Below are 25,240 nucleotides of genomic sequence, written 5' to 3' on the forward strand. Positions count from 1 at the left end.
GCAAATTTTTGTAGCAAGTTGGGCAAACAGGCAAAATTGTGTTGTATTTAATGGTTGAAATAGATTCCAAGGAATAAATGGCTCATAAGACTTGGTAAATTGCTCATACATGGCATTGCAAGGAATTGAAATCTTTCAGAGAAGGGAGTCAGGTGACTGGTGTAGTGTCACTGATAATTATGTCATTTGTACTCTTTAATGAAGTATTGTCTTACAGTTTCACTTCTGGTGATTTTCGGCACCATATTGAAAGGGAGGGTGATGTAGTTAACTGCACCTTAATCTTTGAGCAAAAGCTTAGATGGAAAAGTAGCACTCGACTCATATAACCAAAAAAGAAGATTGATTGGTTGATGGTAGCTCAAATGTTTTTTCACATGTGTTTTTTCTAGCACACTCAATGCCAGATGCCAAAGAAGAGAGGTCAGCCAAAAGAGGGAAAACACACGACCCAAAAGGTATTACAATCTGAGAAACTTTTATAGTGTATATAGTCAGTGCCAGTCTGCCTGTGCATCATGATGTCGTTTCTGGAGCATATATTCAGATATTTCAACAAATGTTGGGGGATATATAAAAGAGAACCTGGTACCTTTGGCTCTATACAGATTTTAGTATAGTTCTTTTATCAATTCACATGGAAATAATTTGGTCTCCAAAAGGATAGATTTTTTTCAGGGCATCCAAAAACCATAAAACCGCCAAATATTTGTATACAAGACTAGGCAGATATATCAATTGGTGCCTTTCATTGGATCATCAAGTAACTGTCAAATGATTTCTTCTTTCAAATTTGTGGGGGACGGTGGATTTGTGATGTTCTGATGACTTGTTTAACATAGTAAATGTCCAAAACATGACATGTTTTCACTCTCGTGGCTTCATGAACTAGGAAATGAATGGCTCTATGTATACATAGAATTGTCCCAAAAGCATATTTGTTGACTGAAATTATGTTTATTTTACCATCACAAATCTTAGATCAGGAGTAAGGTGCTGAATTCTAGATAAGCCTAATGTGAAGCATTCCTTTATGATAAAGGTTATGTTTGCACTTGGTGATATATGTTTCTACTTTACAGGAAAGGCAGGGGTGGAAATAACCCATTGCCCGACGCCCCAGTCCAGTGTTTTTTTCTGTCGGGCAAGCAAATTTGTATATCACACTGTACTGGTGTCCAGTTGACTTTCTAATGGTAATTATGTTGTTTTTTTTAAAAATCAACAAGAAAATTGGCCAATATAGTGGAAAAATTATCAGGGCAAGTGATTTTACTTGTGCCACTGTACCGGAGTACACTAGCAATTTTAAAGTTATTTCCACCCCTGAAAGGGAGAGCAAACCTCAAACAAGAGTGGAGGCAATGAAACCAAGAAAGGTATTAGCTGATTGGTATAATATATGAGACTCATAAACTGCATAAAGATGAATACTAATGACTTGGTATGCAAATGCTCCATATTAGGTTGTGTCAGCTTCTCACACAGCTAAAGACATGACATTTCCTCACATCTATTTCTGAATTGTCGCAGTTGGTAAATGCTACATTTGTACATGCACTGAAGAATATTGGTGACACTATGATAATGTGTACTTGCAGGACACAAGACACCAACGTTAAGAGATTTGGAGCTCGAGGCATCTGGAAATTGTAAACAATGAAGGGAAGGTAACTGCATGTTCATTGCACTGGCCCAACAACCCAAATTCACGATATTGAGACAATCAGCCACATACATCTGAGGGAGAAGGTTATGCAGTATGTGCAGGTAAGTAAATGATCAGGAATGCTTCTAATTTTGTGGTTGATACATTGAAGATTTTGGTGGACTATTGCTAAACACTTTCGTAAAATACAATACACCCGCCACTGTAACATGTTAACAAACTGACTCACTATTTCTTTTTTTTTATGTTTGTAATGACTAAAAAATAGGTTATTACTATCTCCTTGAAACTGACTGCTTCCAGGGTTTGACAAACCAAAAACCATTGAGTCATATATCACAGTTGATGTATGCCACAGTTTCACTAATGAAGATGAAGTTATGATGTTGATGTATGCATATGGCTATTATACATTTAAATACCAGTATTTTTATGTGTGCATTATAGAAAAGGAACTTTATGCAAACTAGTATCTAGTGACAGTGTCAGTGTTTGGTGTCATTTGTAGTTCAACTGGCTCCTTTTACTTGAAAGCCGATAAATAGTAAAACTTGACAGAACATATAACACAAAATTGTGTCATGTGTGATAACATTTACACAGCACTTGCTGTGTATGTTTGAATGTAGTGAAGTAAAAGACTGAAAGTACTCGCCTATTCTCACACTAACTGAACTTGTTGCAGGGCAAGCGCTGTACATTCAAAAACTTTCTGGATAAGAAGCACTACCCAACATTCCGGGATTACGTCACCAAAATGAAAATGGAGGGAGAATGGTGTGACAATATCATTTTACAGGCAACAGCCGACCTGTATAAGATCACCATCAGGGTAATCACAACAATTGCAAATGAACCCATTTTCATTAAACCAACCGAAGAGAGAGACAACATGGCAGTAATAAGCATCGGACACCTGTGTGAACTGCACTATGTGACACTGATTCCAATGGCCCCAGAAAAAGGTTTGTGATCTAAATAGACATATTTATGGTGCAGGTGAAAGATATGTGGTAGTTCACCTTGTGGTGTGCAAGCAATTGCAACTTGTTATATAGTATTTGTAATATGTGTGGGTACAATGTGTGAAACCCATTTCTGGTGTCTCACCCGACCCCCAGTGATATTGCTGGAATATTGCTAAAAGAGGCATAATACCATACTCATTCACTAACTGTCCCATTGTGTATTACCTCTACCAAATCAAATTACCCTTTACACACCACCCACATAGGTACAATATGTGACTTCCTCTGTTGTATCCAGGTTTCTGATAGTGCTTTTTCGAGAGGGTAGGGTGTGTGTGTATGATGGGGATTTGTAATGAAATAAAATATATGAAAATGTTCCAGTGACCATACACTGCTTCCAAGTCAATTAAAATTCTGTTTTATATTTGATCTACACATAAAAATCCATGGTGGTTAAGATGATGAACGTTGATGGTAAAAGGAAAATCTGACTTTTATCAGATCGCCACATTCTGGTTATTCCATTTTAGCCAGATAGGTAATGGGACATCTTAGCAGTGAGTATTTTCATGTAATGTGTTTATCCCATGGTCTTGTTAAAAGTTCTAAATGGCAATACGCTTCCTTTCACAGGGTCTGAAGGCAGATGTCTCTTCATTTCTTTGGATAGAAAAGAAACCGCATATGACCGGGAAAGGGAAGAAAAAAACTGCTTCTATTTTAACAGTCCACCGCGTAAGTAATAATATACTTTCCAGCTGTTGTCCCGCTTATGACCTATCATATTTAAGAGTGTGAGTTTAACCCATGCTGAACAGCATTCAATTAGAAGGGAATGTCAGATTAATAGTAGCACTTTCGACTCATATAGCCAAAAAAGAAGATTGATTGGTTGATGATATCTCAAATGTTTTTTCACATGTGTTTTTTCTAGCACACTCAACGCCAGATGCCAAAGAAGAGAGGTCAGCCAAAAGAGGGAAAACACACGACCCAAAAGGTATTACAATCTGAGAAACTTTTATAGTGTATATAGTCAGTGCCAGTCTGCCTGTGCATCATGATGTCGTTTCTGGAGCATATATTCAGATATTTCAACAAATGTTGGGGGATATATAAAAAAGAACCTGGTACCTTTGGCTCTATACAGATTTTTAGTATAGTTCTTTTTATCAATTCACATGGAAATAATTTGGTCTCCAAAAAGGATAGAATTTTTTCAGGGCATACCAATATCCATACAACCGCCAAATATTTGTATACAAGACTAGGCAGATATATCAATTGGTGCCTTTCATTGGATCATCAAGTAACTGTCAAATGATTTCTTCTTTCGAACTTGTTGGGGACGGTGGATTTGTGATGTTCTGATGACTTGTTTAACATAGTAAATGTCCAAAACATGACATGTTTTCACTCTCGTGGCTTCATGAACTAGGAAATGAAATGGGTCTATGTATACACAGAATTTTCCCAAAAGCATTTTTGTTGACTGAAATTATATGTATATTTTACCATCACAAATCTTAGATCAGGAGTAAGGTGCCAAATTCAAAATAAGCCTAATGTGAAGCATTCCTTTATGATAAAGGGTTATGTTTGCACTTGGTGATGATTGTTTCTACTTTACAGGAAAGGCAGGGGTGGAAATAACCCATTGCCCGACGCCCCAGTCCAGTGTTTTTTTCTGTCGGGCAAGCAAATTTGTATATCACACTGTACTGGTGTCCAGTTGACTTTCTAATGGTAATTATGTTGTTTTTTAAAAAATCAACAAGAAAATTGGCCAATATAGTGGAAAAATTATCAGGGCAAGTGATTTTACTTGTGCCACTGTACCGGAGTACACTAGCAATTTTAAAGTTATTTCCACCCCTGAAAGGGAGAGCAAACCTCAAACAAGAGTGGAGGCAATGAAACCAAGAAAGGTATTAGCTGATTGGTATAATATATGAGACTCATAAACTGCATAAAGATGAATACTAATGACTTGGTATGCAAATGCTCCATATTAGGTTGTGTCAGCTTCTCACACAGCTAAAGACATGACATTTCCTCACATCTATTTCTGAATTGTCGCAGTTGGTAAATGCTACATTTGTACATGCACTGAAGAATATTGGTGACACTATGATAATGTGTACTTGCAGGACACAAGACACCAACGTTAAGAGATTTGGAGCTCGAGGCCTCGTTTTACGATCTGAAAATTGTAAACAATGAAGGGGAGGGTAACTGCATGTTCATTGCACTGGCCCAACAACTCCAAATTCATGATATTGAGACAATCAGCTACATTCATCTGAGGGAGAAGGTTATGCAGTATGTGCAGGTAAGTAAATGATCAGGAATGCTTACAATTTTCTTTGTGGTTGATACATTGAAGATTTTGGTGGACTATTGCTAAACACTGCGTAAAATACAATACACCCACTCACTGTAACATATTAACAAACTGACTCACTATTTCTGTTTTTATGTTTGTAATGACTAAAAAATAGGTTATTACTATCTCCTTGAAACTGACTGCTTCCAGGGTTTGACAAACCGTAAACCATTGAGTCATATATCACAGTTGATGTATACCACAGTTTCACTCATGAAGATGAAGTTATAATGTTGATGTATGCATATGGCTATTATACATTTAAATACCAGTACTTTTATGTGTGCATTATAGAAAAGGAACTTTATGCAAACTAGTATCTAGTGACAGTGTCAGTGTTTGGTGTCATTTGTAGTTCAACTGGCTCCTTTTACTTGAAAGCCGATAAATAGTAAAACTTGACAGAACATATAACACAAAATTGTGTCATGTGTGATAACATTAACAATGCACTTGCTGTGTATGTTTGAATGTAGTGAAGTACTGACTGAGTTTGGTTTTATGCCGCTTTTAGCAATATTCCAGCAATATCACAGCGGGGGACACCAGAAATGGGCTTCACTCATTGTACCCATGTGGGGATTCGAACCCAGGTCCTCGGCGTGACGAGCCAACGCTTTAACCACTAGACTACCCCACCGCCCCATGTAGTGAAGTAAAAGACTGTAAGTACTCGCCTATTTCTCACACTAACTGAACTTGTTGCAGGGCAAGCGGTGTACATTCAAAAACTTTCTGGATAAGAAGCACTACCCAACATTCCGGGATTACGTCACCAAAATGAAAATGGAGGGAGAATGGGGTGACAATATCATTTTACAGGCAACAGCCGACCTGTATAAGATCACCATCAGGGTAATCACAACAATTGCAAATGAACCCATTTTCATTAAACCAACCGAAGAGAGAGACAACATGGCAGTAACAAGCATCGGACACCTTGTGAACTGCACTATGTGACACTGATTCCAATGGCCCGAGAAAAAGGTTTGTGCAGGTGAAAGATATGTGGTAGTTCACCTTGTGGTGTGCAAGCAATTGCAACTTGTTATATAGTATTTGTAATATGTGTGGGTACAATGTGTGAAACCCATTTCTGGTGTCTCCCCCCACCCCCAGTGATATTGCTTGAATATTGCTAAAAGAGGCATAAAACAATACTCATTCACTAACTGTCCCATTGTGTATTACCTCTACCAAATCAAATTACTCTTTACACACCACCCACATAGGTACAATATGTGACGCCCCTTTCTGTTGTATCCAGGTTTCTGATAGTGCATTTTTTTTTGGGGGGGGGGGAAAGATTTGTAATGAAATAAAATATATGAAAATGTTCCAGTGACCATACATATGCTTGGTGCTTCCAAGTCAATTTATGCTTCACTTCCAATTTGTACTTAATATACAATACCGTTGCAGTTGCAGTTTGATTCATGATGCTGTGTGAGTTGTTTTATAAGAACAAAAAGTAACACTTATATATTTTTTGGTACTTCAGAGATGCCAAAGATTACTTGATGTATGTAGGGGTGAAGGAAGCAATCATATTCATTCTGATGGATGTGATGAACAAGACCTATGAAGAAGTAAACCTGGAGTGCATGTCCACTGAATTTGATGCCAGCCAAGTTCCAGGAAGAGGAGTACACACCACTGCTGATGACGAGTGACAGATAACTTGATGGACTATATAATGTAAGGGAGGTAGTGAACACCTCGTCTGTGTCTGCAAGTTTCCATCCCTACGTCAGTGCATCTATCATCATGTTGTTGGTGGGGCATAATTAATTTTTTTATACTTATTTCGACGAAAAACAATTGTAAGATATATCAAAGAGAACCTGAAGTGTTTTGTTATTGAGAGAGTTTGGGCATTGCTAGTTTCCTTGATTTATATGGAAACGACTTGGACATGAGGCATGAATTTCAAGCACAACTTGAAACCATGACAGATTTCTCATGCAAACATGGTACATTTAGCAAAGGCTGACGTGGTGCCCTTGTGTGTTTGGAATATTTCAAAATCTGATTTTTCCCTGTTGGAATGGAAACAAGTTAGACTTTGCTGAAATTGGGTAGGTGTCGTTTCTGGAGAACTGAAAAGCCATTGAATATGTTTCAACAAAACATGGAAGATATGTTATACATATATAACCTAACTAGTGCTTTTTGCTACTTGCTGCTGGGGTGGAAATAACCCATTGCCCGACGTCCGAGCCCAGTGTTGTTTCTGTCGGGCAAGCAAATTTGTATATCACACTGTACCGGTGTCAAGTTGACTTTCAAATGTTTATTATGTTGTTTATTTAAAAAGTCAGCAAAAAAACGGTTGGTCATTTTACCTATTTTATGAGGAAATGTGACAATGTGCAGTTTTTGCTGGTAAGCTGAATGCACCAGGATTCCACGGATCTGTATAGTTGGACTTGACACAAAGTATGCACTGTGACATGAACACATTGAACATGCATGCCTATATTCAGTTTGGTAGAGTTCATCACATTTGCACCAATGTGCTAAAGTGACCTTATATTTCACATACTAACAGCCAATGTGAAATCTACTTCATCTTCAATTATGTAAACAAACATAAATGTTTGTAATACTTTTTATAATGTATCTATTTACATAAATGCAGGGCAGTGGATAGTGCTACAAGGATTAGCTTGTGATGCGACAGATATTGGTTTGAGTCCCTAAGTTATGCAAATGTGTACAGTGGATGCCCTTGATTGTTATGTGACTTGCATGATGCTGATAGAAGCATCTTAACCAACTACAGTGAAGCCTCGTTAATCCGGACGGTTGCGTTTCTCAGTAAATTCGTCCGGATTGCGAATAGTCCGGACTACTGAATCAAGACCCAAGTTGCTTCCCTAAGAATTACAAAAACGACACGAATCTGGATAAAACAAATAAGCATTTAATGTAAAGCTTAATTCATCACATCAATAATTTTACCGAGTGACATCCGCATGTTGATCCGACGTGTCTGATCACGTCCTTCCTCAGCACAGGTGAGGTAATGTCTAACAAGCGATCTATTGTAGTATGCCTTGAATGTCCTAATTATTCCTGCATCCATCGGTTGAATATGAGACGGGTATTTGGTTACATTTCGCAAAGTTAGCTTAAGCACACTTGTGACTTGCAGCATTGTCGTAAAGCAAAATCACTTTTAGTCCACGGACCGATCTGTCTGTCAAAGTACATTAACCAATCACAAAACAGTTCACTTGTCATCCACGCCTTTGTATTGTGGTGTCAATCAAAGTGTAAATGTACAGTATCTTCAGTCGGAGCTTTTATGTCTAATTAAAACAACAACCCAGTTGGCCAGTTAATTAAGTAAACATCGCCGGGCGGTGTTGTTACGGTTCGTGAACACGACTTACAGTGTCCGGACTGTGAAGCAATTTACTGTTTATTTTACTGATTGGTGACAGCTACTTACCGTCCGGTTCCGGAAACCGAATTTCCGGATTATCGAGGCAAATTATATAGGCATAGATTGGTAACAAGCTGAAATCGCCCGGGAGGCGAGACTTCCGGATTATCGGAGTCCGGACTAACGGGGCTTCACTGTACCTCTCATTTCACACTTTATTTATATTTTATAAATATGTACCAAACATTTACTTAAACGTCTGATGTCTAAAAATCACATGAACACATTAGTATGTTTTACCTTTAGTAAACTGTGGTAAACTAAATGTATCCTGTATACATAGCTTCTTATGCTTACTGTATAAGCACACATATATTTCAAGTTTATTGCTAAAGAACATGACACAGACCAAGCATTGATTACCAAACACCAAAATATGTTGAGGGCTGAGCAGTCTAGGCGTCTGACTTTGTGTGCTGTCGATTAGGTGCCCGACTCTGAGGGTGTGGGTTCGAATCCCGGATGGGACTCAACCCAAAAAGTAGTAGAATCTGTACTTTACTAAAGTGTAATCCCAAATATAACATATGTTACATTTCATCACTTTCTAAAATGGCAATTGTGTATTTCATACACATGCTTACTAAGCTTCATCAAACTTGGTACACATATCAAGCATGATCCCTAGATGTGCCTTTTGGGGGTTAGACCCAGATATGAATATTTTTTTTTGCGGTTTCCATGGAAACATGACTTAGACTGTGGCTATGAGGATGTCATGTTGTCCGGAGCAGATCTTCCAAACTATACATGCTAGCTTAATCAAACTCGGTACACATATCAAGTATGACCCCTAGATGAGCCTTTTGGGGGTTAGACACAGATATGGATTATATTTTTTGTGGTTTCCATGGAAACATGACTTACGATGTCATCTTGTTGCATTTCCATGGCAACAAGTAAGGCTTCAACTGAATTTGGTGGTAGTGCTCCTTTCTGGAGCAGATCTTAAAAACCCTTCCAATACGCTCCTGCCACTTTGCTGTATACACTCCAAAACATTTGACATAATCATAACTAGCAGACATATTCATAAAGAGTATTTTGCCGTTGCGGGGGATATTGATGACTTTGTCTTCTTGTTATGATTATTTTGAGGGTTTAGGGTTAGAGCTAGGTTTTTATGAAAACCGTAGGCCTATATTCTTAGGCATAGAATGATTAAAAAATATATGGCGGCTACTAGCATAAATCTTTCCTAAGCCTTTTTGGCCAGCAGGACCAATATACCTTTTCTTTGGGCTGGTCAATTGGACACCACAGACAAGTTTTGGTCAGTGTCCAACACTGTTGGTTGTGCAGAATTATCAATATGGACATGCTATGTAAGTTAAGCAAGGCTTGCTATAATTATTTTGGGTGCACAATTGAACAGTAACCATCATGCTCATGTATTTCTGTACAAAGGTTGTACATTGTACATATCATGTTTGATTTGCAACACATTGTTACAACCAGAGAGACCCATGAAGATCCGGGATAGAATAGGTCTTCAGCAACCCATGCTTGCCACAAAAGGCAATTATGCTTGTCGTAAGAGGCAACTAACGGGATCGGGTGGTCAGGCTCGCTGCCTTGGTTGACACATGTCTCCGGTTCCCAATTGCGCAGATCGATGCTCATGCTGTTGATCTCTGCATCGTGTGGTCCAGACTCGATTATTTATTCACTGCCGCCATATAGCTGGAATATTGCTAAGTGCGGCGTAAAACTAAACTCACTCACTCACTACAACCAGAGATATCACAGGCATATGACAGACAGATTTTATTGGTACAATGTATGTATATACAGGCCCTCATCTATTTGACGAAAAAGCATTGAATGGGATTATAATGATGGCACATTGGTAGCATAACTTCCGTATTGCAATCTAATGCATTTACTATACGAACAAAAAGAGGTACTATCAGATTTGACAGAGGCCGTTAGTGGAGTACGTGTACAGCCGCTATGCGAAACTCGGTAGAATGCAACGGAATAACTTCGGCTATATCTGTCAAGAACCGATCGCAGTCGAGTGACAACACCATTTCCGGAAAAACAGCGCGTGCAACAAAATGGCGGAACAAAACAAAAAAGCGACGAGGCGAGTCATTTCATTTGTATATTCTGGGTTGAAGATTTGACTTTAATGCCTAACATCCACGACATAGATCAACCAACATGCATATGCATCCGAATTTGTTATTTGATGTGGGATGCGTGTTTTCTTGGATCAGTTACCGTAAAAAAATTGGTAGCCTTCGCCATGCTTCGGCCTCGTCGTTCAGCCTCAAGTGAAACTTCGAAGGGTTGTCTGAAAGAAGTGTTGCAGGGTGTAATCGATGCGAGGGTGATTTCTCCATTTCACGATTTGGTAGACCAATTTATTTGTTCAGTGTTAAAATTTTGTGCCTAAGATATGTAGCAGTGAACGAGTATTTTGTTTAGATCACGAGTACAGTTGTGATGGGGAATATCGGGAATGTTCGTTTACGTCTGTTTGCAGGTGACAAAGGGATAACAGGCTATCTTGTTAATTTTAATTTTGAATTACTTAAGAGCTGTGGGATGTGCTGTACAGACAAATGTGATGAGTGTTTCAGTTAGACATGGGGGTTAAAGTCCTATTTGTACCGTTTGGGTTGTCTCTTGTATTAAACTTATTTAACATACCTTTTCCTTTTCAGATCTTATCATTGTGAAATATGGGACGTAAAATGTATAGACTGACGCTGAACAGGGTTAAAAGCTCACAGAAGAGGACATTTCTTACTGTGCATGGAAACACAAGGCCAGAGCACAGCACCCCTTGCAAGAAATTGAAGGAACTGCAAGTGGACAGTGACAGTGAAGTTGATGCATCACCCATCAAAGACAATATTCATTCAATCAAACGTCAATTTCAAACATTGTAGAAGCTCAAGAACATACCTTTGGGGAAACAAACATTTCATGCGCATCATGCTCTTTTCGAAATTTGTTTGGATACATGCTGTGTCAAAAATGTGGGAAGAATGACAATAACTTTGAATTATGTGAACATCATAACCTGAGTCGAACCCTAATTTGTGACCGATGTGGTGAGTTAGTTGAGAGCGTACAGAAATCACTTGAACATGTGGAAATTGACATTGATTCTGCAAAGGAAAATGCCCCTCCTGACACTGATGTAAATGATTTGGTTGACATGTTTCTCAAAGTTCAGAAAAAACTTGCTCATGAGGGAGATTCCGACTTCCTACATAATCTTTTTACTGCTGTTCTTTCAGATAGGCTTCCTACTGAAGGACTAACTTATGCAATAATATCTGAAACAGTAAGTGCACTGTCATCAAGTACTCTGAACCAAGTGAGATATTCGTGGAGATCGAAATGCTTTTGGAAACAGTTTTGACAAAGTGCGGAGGAATGGCTATCAGGCTTTTAAGCAGCTGGAAATGTATGGTGTCACTGCTGACGGGAGATTCTGTATCAGGTCATATCGACACCAACTTGGCAGATATCATATTAGCAATTCCCAGCGAAGACACTCTGCGAGAATTCGACCCATATAATGGTGAATGGCCACAGAAGATACCAACTGGATTTTCAGAGAAGGTGGCACAAACTTTGTCCCAACGAACAAGTGATACCAGTGTTTGCCTTTCCCTTGATGGCAAAAAGGTCACACCAGGTCTCACAAAGAACAAAGGTGATATTGATCTGCTTGGCATGGAAGAAAAGGGCGACACTCTGGAAAAACGCAACAAAGAATTCATGGACCAGTTAAAGAAAACAGAATCCATTATTGATGTCCTCAGACGAGGTGAAAGTATTCACATTTCAAAACCTGAACTGATTCCAATGATCAAGCACATCCTCACATTGGTTAGTGAAAAATCTATTGCCCTCAACAGCGAAAAGGATAAGAAGAGATATGCACTTGAAAAGTTGAAGAAAGCAGCAGGTGAAGATTATAAAACATCTAAGTACTGTTATGTGATTCAGCTTCTTATTGCAACTCTTTTGGAACTGCAACAGTGCAAGGAAACCAATTCCCTACTGTGTGACAAACTTTCCTTTTGCATTGCATCACTCCAAGGAAAGAAACACCTGTTTTTACCGTCACCAATATCTATTTTCAAACTGCCAAACTATTCAACGACTTTGGATTGATGTTAATTGAGGTTTATAGTTGCTCTCTCAAAATGTTGAATTCTCAGAACTGTGCCTGTGTAAGTGGCTTTCAAAGACTTCATATTTTCCTAAATCCAAAGTAAAATTGTACACAGCAGCATTTTCGAGCAGAATGAGGTGATTGACAAGCTTGTGGACTTGGTTGATACATGTCAGCATGTGTCTTCTACACAAGATAATACTGAAGTGTAATTGAAACTAACACACGGAAGCAATACCAGGAGACTAAGTGGATCAGTTGTTGAAGTTCTGCAAACTTTGCTCATGATATCACATAAAAATCCATGGTGGTTAAGATGATGAATTCAGCATGCAATATCCTGGTAGTCTAGAGCTTCATGCGAACCGTGAATTAGCTAAAAATAACTGTAATGGTTGTGATAAAAGAAATTAGTCAATTGTTACTGTCTGTATCATGAAATTCATTTTTCCTTACATTCTGTACTAGAGTGTTTCTGTATTGTATTATTTTTACATTAAAGTAGTTGTATGTCTGCTGTTTGCTGAATTAATTACAATGGAAAACTTCAGAGGTATGTCTGCTGTTTGCTTCAGAGGGAATGAAAGTAGGTGTTGATATCACACTGTAACGTTTGAAAAGCCTATTGTGACATACCGGTATACTGTTAATACAATGTAGTTTGAGATATGCTCCTCTTTTTATGAAGACTGTCTGTTGATAGTGATTATTAACATAACATGCTTCTTATATTGTAATACTTGTACACATTACACTTGTGTGTAGATATTTGTGATGTTTATGGAAATGTTTTGGTACATTCTATTTCCCTTAACTGGAAGAATTACTTTCTGCTTCAAACATAAAGACTATAGGAAATTGCTATTTATGTATATAATTCTGTCATTGCCATACATATTACCTTTTTTAACCTTTCCTTCATATATTGTTGCTCTTTCAGATGCATCAAAGATGCTGCTGTACCTGACTTCAACTTTAACATCAACAAGGCTGAAAGATACACGGTAATAAATATATTCTGTGACATACACAAAATTCCTGATAGCATTCTTTTTGTGTTACTTTTAACAGGATATCGCAGAGGAATGAACATGATTACGTATTTGGCTTCACAGCAAATGATATATATCTGCTTTTTATAAAAGAAACTTTGGTAGTATTACTGCTATTACATATAAAGTGTTCTACCCATGATAGATATTGTTTGTGTGATTCAAGCGCAATGATGGGATTGACTGAATAAATGTTCAGGGCTCCAGATAAGGGCCGTATCGGCGTAATGTTTGGATTAAAAATATACATGATACGGTAGGAAATAATTGAGAAAACGTAGCAGATACGCACTACAGCAATGGTGTACGGTCTTAGAATCGTTTACAGATGTATTTATCTGAAAAAGTATTGTTTCATTGTTTATTTACCTGTTTACACAAGAGTAGCAATGTTGTGGTGCATATATGAAACGAAACACAAGATTACTGATAATCCATTAAATTCCATTCAGGGCCTAGATTTTCGTAAGATAGTCGTAAGTTAATGTTAATGTATGGCACTTACTACTATCTTAGCGATAAGAGAGCTTCGAAAATCTAGGCCCAGTACTCTAAATGTACTTTTAAGGTTTTCCAGTACTCCTATATTGAAAAAATAAGGAGTGCGTATTCCTGATCATGAAAAATTATCTGGAGCCCTGAATGCTGTTACACACAACCGGGACACTATCACAACGTATCACCTATGTTCTTCGCCACATGGTACATACACATGCAACCAAAAATTGACCATTATGTAAAAATTGGATTTCTTTTTTCAAACAGGAGGATATATTCAGGGATGTTACGACTCTTCAAATGCAAAGTGGACAAGAGGCTTGAAAATTTGACACTAAAGCACATGATGTAAGAATACTTTTATGGTATTTATGTTGAATCAATACATGATTCCTAGGTGGACATCTTGCTGGGTATGCATGATTAATATAATAATAATGAATAATTACCATGTATGTGCGGCTGCCTGTACTAGCCCAGACTGAAGCTGGTTTTATAGTGCTAGCGAACTGAGATACCATGCCGCAGTGAAGCATGAATACCCCACTCAGACACGTTATACTGACTCCGAGCCGACCAGTCCTTGTTGTACCCATTAATGCCGAGCGCCAGGCAGGGACCAACAAGTACCATATTTTAAGGTCTTTTGGTATGACGCAGTCGTGGATCGAACCCGCGACCTTCCGCTCTCCGGGCGGACGCTCTAACCACTACACCACGGAGGCGGTCCCTATGAAGAAGTAAACCTGGAATGCATGTCCACTGAATTTGATGCCAGTCAAGTTCCAGGAAGAGGAGTACACACCACTGTTGATGACGAGTGACAGATAACTTGATGGACTATATAATGTAAGGGATGCAGTGAACACCTCGTCTGTGTCTGCAAGTTTCCATCCCTACGTCAGTGCATCTGTCATCATGTTGTTGGCAGGGCATAATTAATTTATTTTTACTTATTTCGACAAAAAAACAATTGTAAGATATATCAAAGAGAACCTGAAGCGTTTTGTTATTGAGAGAGTTTGGGCATTGCTAGCTTCCTTGATTTATATGGAAACGACTTGGACATGACACACGGATTTCAAGCACAACTTGAAACCATGACAGATTTCTCATGCAAACATGGTACATTTAACAAAGGCTGACGTGGTGCCCTTGCGTGTTTGGAATATATTTCAAAATCTGATTTTTCCCTGTTGGAATGGAAACAAGTTAGACCTTGCTGAAATTGGGTAGGTGTCGTTTCTGGAGAACTGAAAAGCCATTGAATATGTTTCAACAAAACATGGAAGATATGTTATATGGACAAATGCCCAGAAAAACTTGGACTCTCTATTTGATATCACTAGGTCACTTCAGAAGGGAGATAAAAAGGAGGTATGTCAAAAGTGTGTTGTATAATGTACGAAAGTTAATGAAATCAGTAGCTCAGCACCTCCAAAGGTAATGATCATAATGAACTTGATGGTAAAAGGAAAATCAGACTTTTTATCAGATCGCCACATTCTGGTTATTCCTTTTAGCCGATAGGTAATGGAGATAGGTAATGGGACATCTTAGCAGTGAGTATTGTCGTGTAATGTGTTTATCCCATGGTCTTGTTAAAAGTTCTAAATGGCAATACGTTTTCCTTTCACAGGGTCTGAAGGCAGATATCTCTTCATTTCTTTGGATAGAAAAAGAAACTGCATATGACCGGGGAAAGGGAAGAAAAACTGCTTCTATTTTAACAGTCCACCGCGTAAGTAATAATATACTTCAGCTGTTGTCTCGTTTATGACCCATCATATTTAAGAGTGTGAGTTTAACCCATGCTGAACAGCATTCGAATTATAAGGGAATATCAGATTAATTCGGGAGTAGGATTAAACCCAAAAGCACGGATTGGGGCTGACAAACCTAGAAATGTATTCAGTGTGAATCCAGATTACAATCCACAGAATTCTTGTGTTCTAAGAACTATACAGTTCTGCACAGCAAATTGAGGCACACTTAGAATCTCATTTAGGGGTCATAATAATGAAAGCAAATATATACATATACGCTTTATATATTTTGGAAAATTTACACTATGCCAAACAAACTCATTGGGGTTGTTGTATTGTTTGTATCATTTTTTTCAGGATCTTTCATCTGATGAAGTAGACAAAGCTGTAAACTGTGTCAAACAAACAATCCCCACGTCTGATGGTGTTTGTGAACAATGATGCAGTAACACATGCTCTTGTAAAAGCTGATAATGTGAACCTCTCATCATGCCCAACATTCAGAAAGTCAGTCTTCCATTTGCTAGCTGTGTACTACATTGCATGGCTATCTTATCCAAGACAATATTCACAGATTCTTGGCCTCCTCAGGTTCAAAAAGCTCATTCGACTTCTGTTCGAAAGGAAAAGGGTCAATGAAGGTGACTGTGATGTCATCTTGAATCAATATGGCATGTTTGTTGATGCGATACCAGTCATGGGCTCAGCATTTTCTGAACTTTGAGCAGTACAAAGACAGACTGGATGAGTTCTACATGAAATATATGTCAACTCCCAAGTATGAGAAGCTGTTCACAGTTGTAAAGATCCTGCTTGTGTTGTCTCATGGGCAAGCTACAGTAGAGCGAGGCTTTTCTGTAAACAAAGAGCTTGAATGTGAAAATTTGCATGGCCAATCTGTAGTAGCCCAGAGAATAATTTGTGATCATGTGAAAAATGCAGGTTGAGTGATGAATGTGCCAATTACAATTACAAGTCAGCTACTTGTTAGTGCTTCCTGTGCTAGAAGCATGTATGAAACTTACCTTGAACAACAAAGAAAGGACAAAAAGACACTTCAGTACCAACTGAAGAGACAATCAACTCTTGAAGAAATAGAAGAAATCAGGAAATCTCACAAACAAGCTAGATTAGTCTTCAATGTCCTGTGAGAAGAACTTTCACTAGAAACAGAATCATCGTGACTGGTATAGACGATCAGTGGTCGGCTGATCACATGGATATGGTCAAGTGTCCTAAATATAACAGTGGAATCACTTATATCTTGGTAGTCATCAATGTGTTCTCCAGATACCTCTGGCTAAGACCTTTGAAAGAAAAACAAGGCTGTACCATAGCCCAAAATTTTACAGACATATTCAGCAAAGGGAGACAATCCACCAGAATAAGAACTGATCGAGGACAAGAGTTTCGAGCTAAAGAAGTACAGACAGTGTTGAAAGATGGAAATATTCGGCATCTCTTAACCAACAATGAAACCAAAGTGACAGTGGTTGAACGTGTTCTAAAGATGATAAAAATGAGGCTGCATTGATATTTCTCATTCAAACAGTCATACGAGTATACAGATAAACTACAGACTCTTGCCGAAAGTTATAATGAAACATACAGAACCATCGGTATAACACCCTCTAAAGTGACCGAAGGCAAAGAAACCACTATTTAATGGCGTACATATTAACCCAAGCAACAGGCTGTGAAAGAGACTAAACCATTTTGTTTTGTTTGAGTCATCTCAGGAACATCTTTAGCAGAGAATATGATGAGAAATGGACTGGGGAAATATTCACTATATCTCTGAAGCTATTACGTGGATGGCTACCGGTCTACCGTGTCAAAGATTATAGTAATGAAGAAATTCAGGGCACCTTCTACCAATCCAAACTTCAAAAGGTGGAGACCATACTGAAGACCAGGGGAAAGGACCTAATGAACAACATTACGGTAAATGGCTTCACTGGCCTAAGAAATTCAATTCTTGGATTAAAGCATCTGATTTTGTGAAATGTTGTGATTGTACATATATATATATATATATTTCTTTGATCTATTGTAAGAGTGAACGTGGGATAGATCCCCAACCCACATTCCCTCCGCATGCACTTGGAACATAAAATGTATATAATGTATATCGTTGGTGTCATTGATCGGGAATATGAGAGAGTGTTTTAGCCTGTCTGAGTAATAGATACCCTCGATGATTTCTTGCTTAGAATAAACGTGTAAATATCCGGATCATTCCCCAAAGCATAACATATCCTATAATATCCAAGTCCAATCGGATGACTCTGTTTAAAACCTGGCATCCGCGGATTGGTCCAAAATGATCATGTGACTGAGGGGGCATCACAGCAATTGGTTTTCAGTTATAATTTCACCCAATCAGAGGCATTCTGTATCGATTATATCTAAATATAGACTAGTTGACATCAGTCATCGGAAGGTGGCTGACGGGGATGGTTGACAATTATACAGTATATAGGAAATCTCATTGCAGGGACTGCACCAAAAATGTCAAAAACTGTAACTACTTACTGGACTCAAGTGGTGAATGGAACCCACGTCGTAGGTATGATGGGTGAACACTTAACTTGTAACCTTCCCAACTGTCCTCAGGTTGAGTTAAGTCCTGTTGACTTGCAAATATATTTTTGATCTTGAAGAATGTCTTAGAATGATGTCATATTCCAAACTTGCATCCACAGTATCTGTAGGATGAGACATTGCTGAACTGACCATTGTGACATCATCAGTTGCCATGGTATCACAATGAAATGACATCACTATTCCCTCGGCCACCGAAGCTGTAGCTGTTCTATTCACAGTCTAGCAGCACTATTCACAGTCTAGCCGCACTATTTACAGTCTAGCTGCACTATTCACAGTCTAGCCGCACTATTCACAGTCTAGCTGCACTATTCACAGTCTAGCAGCACTATTCACAGTCTAGCTGCACTATTCAGAGTCTAGCAGCACTATTCACAGTCTAGCAGCACTATTCACAGTCTAGCCGCACTATTCACAGTCTAGCTGCACTATTCACAGTCTAGCTGCACTATTCACAGTCTAGCTGCACTATTCACAGTCTAGCTGCACTATTCACACTGAAGATTATGGTGATTACAGTTTACAAAGAATTGGAGGATTCTCACCATTTTGCCATGACTAAGATTATAAACAGAATCTCACATCCCAACGTCCTCCAAGTTCAAATACAATAGACTCATTGATAAGAGTGAAGGCATCTCATCACTTCTTGCATATTTGAACTTTCAACACTTCTTAATATTTGATCCCCAAATACTTTTGGAAGAGATTCTCAACATATTCAGTCCACATTTTGACATTGTTTGTTCCCTGAGAGCTGTCTGCAACCTCCTCTATCAACACTTCTTCACATCCCAGAAGACATTTGGGAGAGATTCTCACCATTTTGCCATTGCTATTTCCCTAAGAGCTGTCTGCAACCTCTATCCACACTTCTTGACATATTTGATCTCAGAAGACATTGGGAGAGATTCTCAACATATTCAGTCCACATTTTGCCATTGTTCATTCCCTGAGAGCTCCCTGCAACCTCTAATGTCTTCAACATGATAAAATGGGATAAATCTGGTCACATCTAATGGAATATCCTGATGCCTCCATCCCAGCTACAACACACAACTGTGCTGGCTAAGACAGGGTGACACATCACATCCATACACACGTCAAGGCCACTAGTGAGCTGTTTCTTCAGCTTGCCGGTCTGGTAGTCGTAGAAGTGAATCCTGCCATCAGAACTCCCACTGACGACAAGGCTGCCATCACGACTCACATCAAACCCTATGCTGTATCCTAGCAACTGAAAGAGAAGTACAATAATCATCAGTATGTAGTATGTTGTCTTCTGCAACCCATGTTAGTTGTAAGAGGCGACTAATGGGATCGGGTGGTCAGGCTCGCAGACTTGGTTGACTCATGTCATATCCCAACAAACAAAACAGTATGTGGCTGTTAGATAGGACACTGTTTAATCTGGAATTTATGCATAAAGATTACTCAGTCAATTATAGTAAAGTCTCAATGGGAGCAATAATTTATTCGGTGGTTGAAGTGGGGTGTCAAGATGGATTCAGGAAAGAATCACCCCAAAATATTAAAACAAAAGTAAAAATGTCTCTGAGGGTCATAGAAATATTATACTTTGTTTGGATTGGTCACATAGACAAATGATTTCTACACTGAATATTATACAAACCCAAGTAGCAATCACTGTAACTATTACTAGACAGTAGACAGGTTTAAGTTGGATGACTTACGGTGTGTCCCTCAAACCTCTTCGATCTGACCATCTTGTAGGGTCTGCTTGTAGAGAATATGGCCACGTATCTCCCATGACTCTGGGCCAGGAAGTGGCTACTTGTAGGATGCAGCTTCAGTCGAACACATGCATACCGCTCCTACAGATCACAAACACAAACTAGCAAACAAATAATAGCTTCCATATTTTTTAATGGACGAACCTGCCATGATGTTGGTTAAAAATGTAAAAATATGAACATGAAATCTACAGTGTAGACTTCAGTAGATTATGAACATTATTTTCTAATTTTTATCAATAATATCTTTGTAATACGTCTTGTTTTCAAACTTCCATACCTGGTATATTTGGTTTGAGAGGGGTACTCCCGAGCTGAAGTCCCAGGCCATAACGTTGCGGTCAGCAGAGTCGCGCGTCACCATATCGCTGCAGGAGAAGAACTGGTTCCCATCCTTAGTGAACAGTACATCCTGCATCTGGAGACAACCAGGCACACAGTGTCATACACATTCAGGTATGGACATGGCAGTCAAACCATGGCACTGATCAAGAAATATAAACACAATACGCTCATGCTAGCTGCTGATGGCGAAGTTAAAGTGACAGGGTTCGAAATACCCCATATATTAGCGTGCCATGGCACGGTAAATATCAAAATGGCACAGATAAAAAATGTTCTCGGTGCCCTTATGGCACGCCTAAGACATAACACACCTTTAGTCACTTAATAACCAAACAAAACACTTTATGCAAATGACAACCAAGTAAAACCATTTATTGACTTTATCGCCCAGGAAATCACTGGAATTATGATGGTTCATGTAAAGAAATCTGGTTGTTTTTTCATTTAGAGTGTTGGGAGTACTGATAGTTCAGTTATTGAAGAGGAAATTGTGTATGTTAGATATATTGAAAAAAGTGAACCTCTCACACAATTCTTAGCTATTAAAGGTGCTGGGAAAGCAGAACAAATGAAACATAAGAAAGCCATCTTAAACAGAACACATATCAGTGATAACAGAAAACTGGTTACATTTGTTGTTTTCTGACAATAAATTTCAAAAGATCATCATCTTTGCTACAGTCATTTATTCTAAACACATGTGTGCACACTTGATTTCTGAAAGGCACACCTAAAATATTTACATGGTGCCCTAAGGCACACTTAGAAAAAAAAGTATTTCTATCCCTGAGTGAGATAAAATAGAACAGGAAAAGGTAGTAGTATGAATGTAATTGAGAAAGACAATGTTTTTGTTATTTCAGGTTACACTCGAAAGGACCTAATGGTCAAACCATTCACTTGTCCAAAACTCTTCTATAGATAACAGTGGCACAAATGTCCTTAGTCACTAACTGAAGGTAACATCTGCCTTGGAGAATAGAATAATAAATAACACATCAATAAGGAGTGAGTTTTTATTTTATGCTACTTTTAGTAATATTCCAGCAATATCATGGCAGGGTACACCAGAAATGGGCTTCACACACAGTACCTATGTGGGGAATCAAAACTGATGTGAACGTGATGAACGAATAAGACTACCCCACCTTCCGCCTTCCAAAAGGAACAATGAACATCACCTGATAATTTCCATTATGTCCACATACTCCAACAAGCACAAATTGAACAAAACTATGTGAATACAAAGATAAACAATCATTTGTACCACAGTCCACTGTTTCCTATCCAAGAACTATCCCCACTATTCGGCTTTTGTGAAAGCAAGAGGATTGGCTAGTTTGCTGTTTAACGCAGCATTCAGAAATATTCCAGCTACATGGCGGCAGTATGTAAATAATCAAGTCTGGAACAGACAATCCAGTGATCACCAGCATGCGCATCGATCTACGCAATTGGGAACCAATGACATGTGTCAACCAAGTCAGCGAGCCTTTGTGTAAAGTTATCAGTTAGCTAAATATTTCTGAAAAGTAAAAATGTACTGCATGATTTGTAATATGCAATATATGTACCTGCCCCAAGTCATCATGGTACTGGAAGTTCTTACATGCAGTGTGAGGAGTTCGGATGTCCCAGTGCTGTAGACTGTTGGTCGAGCCAGTAACTACCTGACTTCTCCTCACAGGGTTGAATTTCCCACAGGTCACATACCCAGCATGCTCCAGTTTGCACACTTGCTTCCCTGACAACCAATCAGAACTCATGAACAAGAACTCATCCCCCAAATGTTTCAAGACTTTGTCAAAATATTAATTGAATATATGTACACCAGAGTAGACTAACGCTTAGTCTCTGAATATATATAATTTTGACAGTAACAAATACACCCAACAAATACACTCATTTGTGTTAAGCTCCAGGGAGACCAGGCATTCAGAACCTGAGAAATTCTATACTTGCTTCATTTAGGGCTTTAGCATTGCAGGGAGGGCTAGGCTGTAGGGAAAATGATATGGTTCAGGGACTGTGAGACAGACTAACACCAGAGTAATAAACTGAGATATTTTCTTTTAATTATGTACAGTATTAAGAAATTGCAAAGTAGGATCTGATACAAAGAGTCAGTTTTCAGGAACATCAACGCTACAATGTCTTTCAAGAACTGGTTCATGTTGAATATTCCTGGTACTCATACACTATTATAACCGGAGACAATAGTTATAATGGTTATTCATTCTCAGCTCCCCTTGGAGAATACATCAGGAACTGAATCTGGTACATGAAGCTGCAATCACTCTAACCAGCTGATTTGCCAAAAAAATCTCAGATCAGAAGACATTCATACTAAATGTTGTATTTATGTCAAAGAATAAGTTCTTCAAACTTTCAGTGAAGTAAGAGTGAGCTCAGTGCAGAAGAAAAAGAAACGATATGCTGGTCTTCGGTCTTTGCCAAGAAGCAGATGCAGGAATCTTTATATATTTAGTCTCTAAGTGTTTAATATGAGGATGATATCAACAACCAATCAACTTTTTGTGATCAGGTCAAAGGTCAAATCATGAAGGTGTCTGGACGAAGAGCATCACCTTTGTTGCAAGAGAAAAGAACTTCTCAAAACTCAATTCCATTATGACAATTTTGAGGGGTTAACTGACCTAAAACTATGATCATGTTTTTAATAACTCACTGGAGGTCATGGGTGGTCCAGTTATCAGAAGTCTTGCTATTTCCTCTCCAGAGCTGTCACTTCATGGGCACACCAGAAATATACGATTGCCAGTTCGATTCCCTTTCGCCTGATTATATTTTTAGGTTTGTCGGCACCAAAATGGTAAAACTTTAAGACCTGCATCATCAAAGCTTTCCTCACACAGAATGACACGATATGACTTCAATACTGTTCAAATAAATGATAGTAACCAAACTCATTCACTGATAACTAAATACTGAAGATAAAGACCAAAAATTGACAACAAATGCTCCATGAGAACTGATAATCCTAAACAAAAAAGTTTCATATTTACCAGTTTCAACATCGGTGACGACAGCACTTCTATCGTAACTACAACTGAGTATGCTCCGACCATCATGGCTCCATTCTGCATCTTTTACTGCCTTCCCATGATGCATCAGATTTCTCACACAGGCACTTTCAGCAGAGAATGCATTCCAGATCTTCACACAGGAATCCATGCTTGTTGACAGGAAAAGGTGACTAAATGATGGAACATTCCACTTCACTCTGTTTACAACACCCCCATGAGCATCAATGTGTCGGTCCAGTTTTTCTGGGGGGAAATTGGATGACAGGGTATGCATTTTGGGTTGGATTTTTGAATGAATATAAAATATTTTTCTTTGCAAGCTTACAGTTTCATTTGATTTGGAGGAATAATCCAGTTTTGTCTCCTTTGAAGATTGTTCACGTACTGTCTGACTGTTTTTATTCAACCCAACCTGTTTCCATTTTGCAGGAGAACTTTCAGATTTTTCTAATGGTAGATGTGACAGTATCTTGCTTGCATCAGACTTTATTTGTTTGACATCTTCAGCTTTAAGTTCTCTCCAGAAATCACTATCAGGTATTTCAACTCTCAATCCACCAATCTCCAACTCTCCATCTTTGTTGTTGCTGCCATCACATGAACTGTCATCGCTGTAGCTGCTATTGTGTTCTATTCCAAAATAGTTGGTATCCTTTTGAATCTCTTGAACATTGCCCTTCTTCATTTCTGCTTCACACTTTAATTTATTATTGTTGACATTTTCGTTATCTTCTTCACTCTCTCCAGAACTGACATCATATGACTGAAGAAGTTCCATTCTGGTGATGATATGCCTCTCACAAACACCTATGGAAAAGAAAAGTGTCACTTACTGATTTTTCTATCATATGTATCTAGTGTTGTTTGTTTGTTGTTAAACATTGCACTCAGCAATATTCCTGCTATATATAGGGGCAAACACCTATAGAAAACTAGAAAAGTGTCACTTAATGATTTTTCTATCATATGTAGTGTTGTTTTTTTTTGTTGTGTTATGCAGAGACCATATACCGATATCGGTATATGGTCTCTGTTTTATGTCATGCTCAGCAATATTCCTGCTATATGGGACGGAATGTAAATAAGTTGGTTGGCTGGTTGTTGAACAACGCACTCACCAGCTTTCTAGCTATATATTGCGGTGGTCTGTAAATAATCGAGGGCATGCAACCCAGTGGTCAAGAGCATGAGCATCTATCAACGCAGTTCGATACGATGACTTGATTCTCACCACCAGATCCCGTTAGCCGCCTCTTACGGATCTTCACGGGTGACAATGATCCAGATAGCATTCAGACGTTGGCCCAATACAACGTTGGCAATGGTTTTGCCAACATTGCCAACGTCCGAATGCTATCTGGGGGATAAGCACACTAGCCACAGGACACTCACTTTCGAAAACAAAGCTCAGCTGATATCGATTGAAACTGTTGCCTACGATTGAGGTTTTTAACATTGCCAGCAAGTTTCATCATTGATTACAACCAAAGACGTATATACGTCCTTGTTACAAACTGCCGTGCTAAAACGTGATCATTACACGTGAAATGAGA

General features: G+C 38.6%; 1 protein-coding gene across 1 annotated transcript; it reads right to left on the reverse strand.

Annotated features, from left to right (window-relative positions):
- Positions 1 to 19,369: 19,369 nt before the first annotated feature.
- LOC124273670 (WD repeat-containing protein 25-like) lies at positions 19,370 to 25,235 on the reverse strand. Its single transcript, XM_046708943.1, has 6 exons — positions 25,080 to 25,235; positions 23,667 to 24,494; positions 22,215 to 22,384; positions 20,576 to 20,713; positions 20,236 to 20,376; positions 19,370 to 19,778 (listed from the first exon to the last, which is right to left on the reverse strand). The coding sequence occupies exons 1-6, from the start codon at positions 25,141 to 25,143 to the stop codon at positions 19,557 to 19,559; spliced, it is 1,563 nt and encodes a 520-aa protein (XP_046564899.1). The 5' UTR covers positions 25,144 to 25,235; the 3' UTR covers positions 19,370 to 19,556.
- Between the last annotated feature and the right edge of the window lie 5 nt (positions 25,236 to 25,240).

This window comes from Haliotis rubra, unplaced genomic scaffold (assembly GCF_003918875.1).
Source record: "Haliotis rubra isolate DU_JTF1 unplaced genomic scaffold, ASM391887v1 Scf183, whole genome shotgun sequence".
Lineage (NCBI taxonomy): Eukaryota > Metazoa > Mollusca > Gastropoda > Lepetellida > Haliotidae > Haliotis > Haliotis rubra.

What these genes read in the sequence shown, in the direction of transcription:
- LOC124273670 (XM_046708943.1), bottom strand. Translation starts at nt 25,143, where the DNA reads ATGTTAAAAACCTCAATCGTAGGCAACAGTTTCAATCGATATCAGCTG. An exon ending in TCTCAAACCAAATATACCAG is followed by an intron (nt 20,377 to 20,575) that starts GTATGGAAGTTT and finishes TGTGATCTGTAG; the next exon opens with GAGCGGTATGCATGTGTTCG. An exon ending in AGAGGTTTGAGGGACACACC is followed by an intron (nt 19,779 to 20,235) that starts GTAAGTCATCCA and finishes CTTCTCTTTCAG; the next exon opens with TTGCTAGGATACAGCATAGG.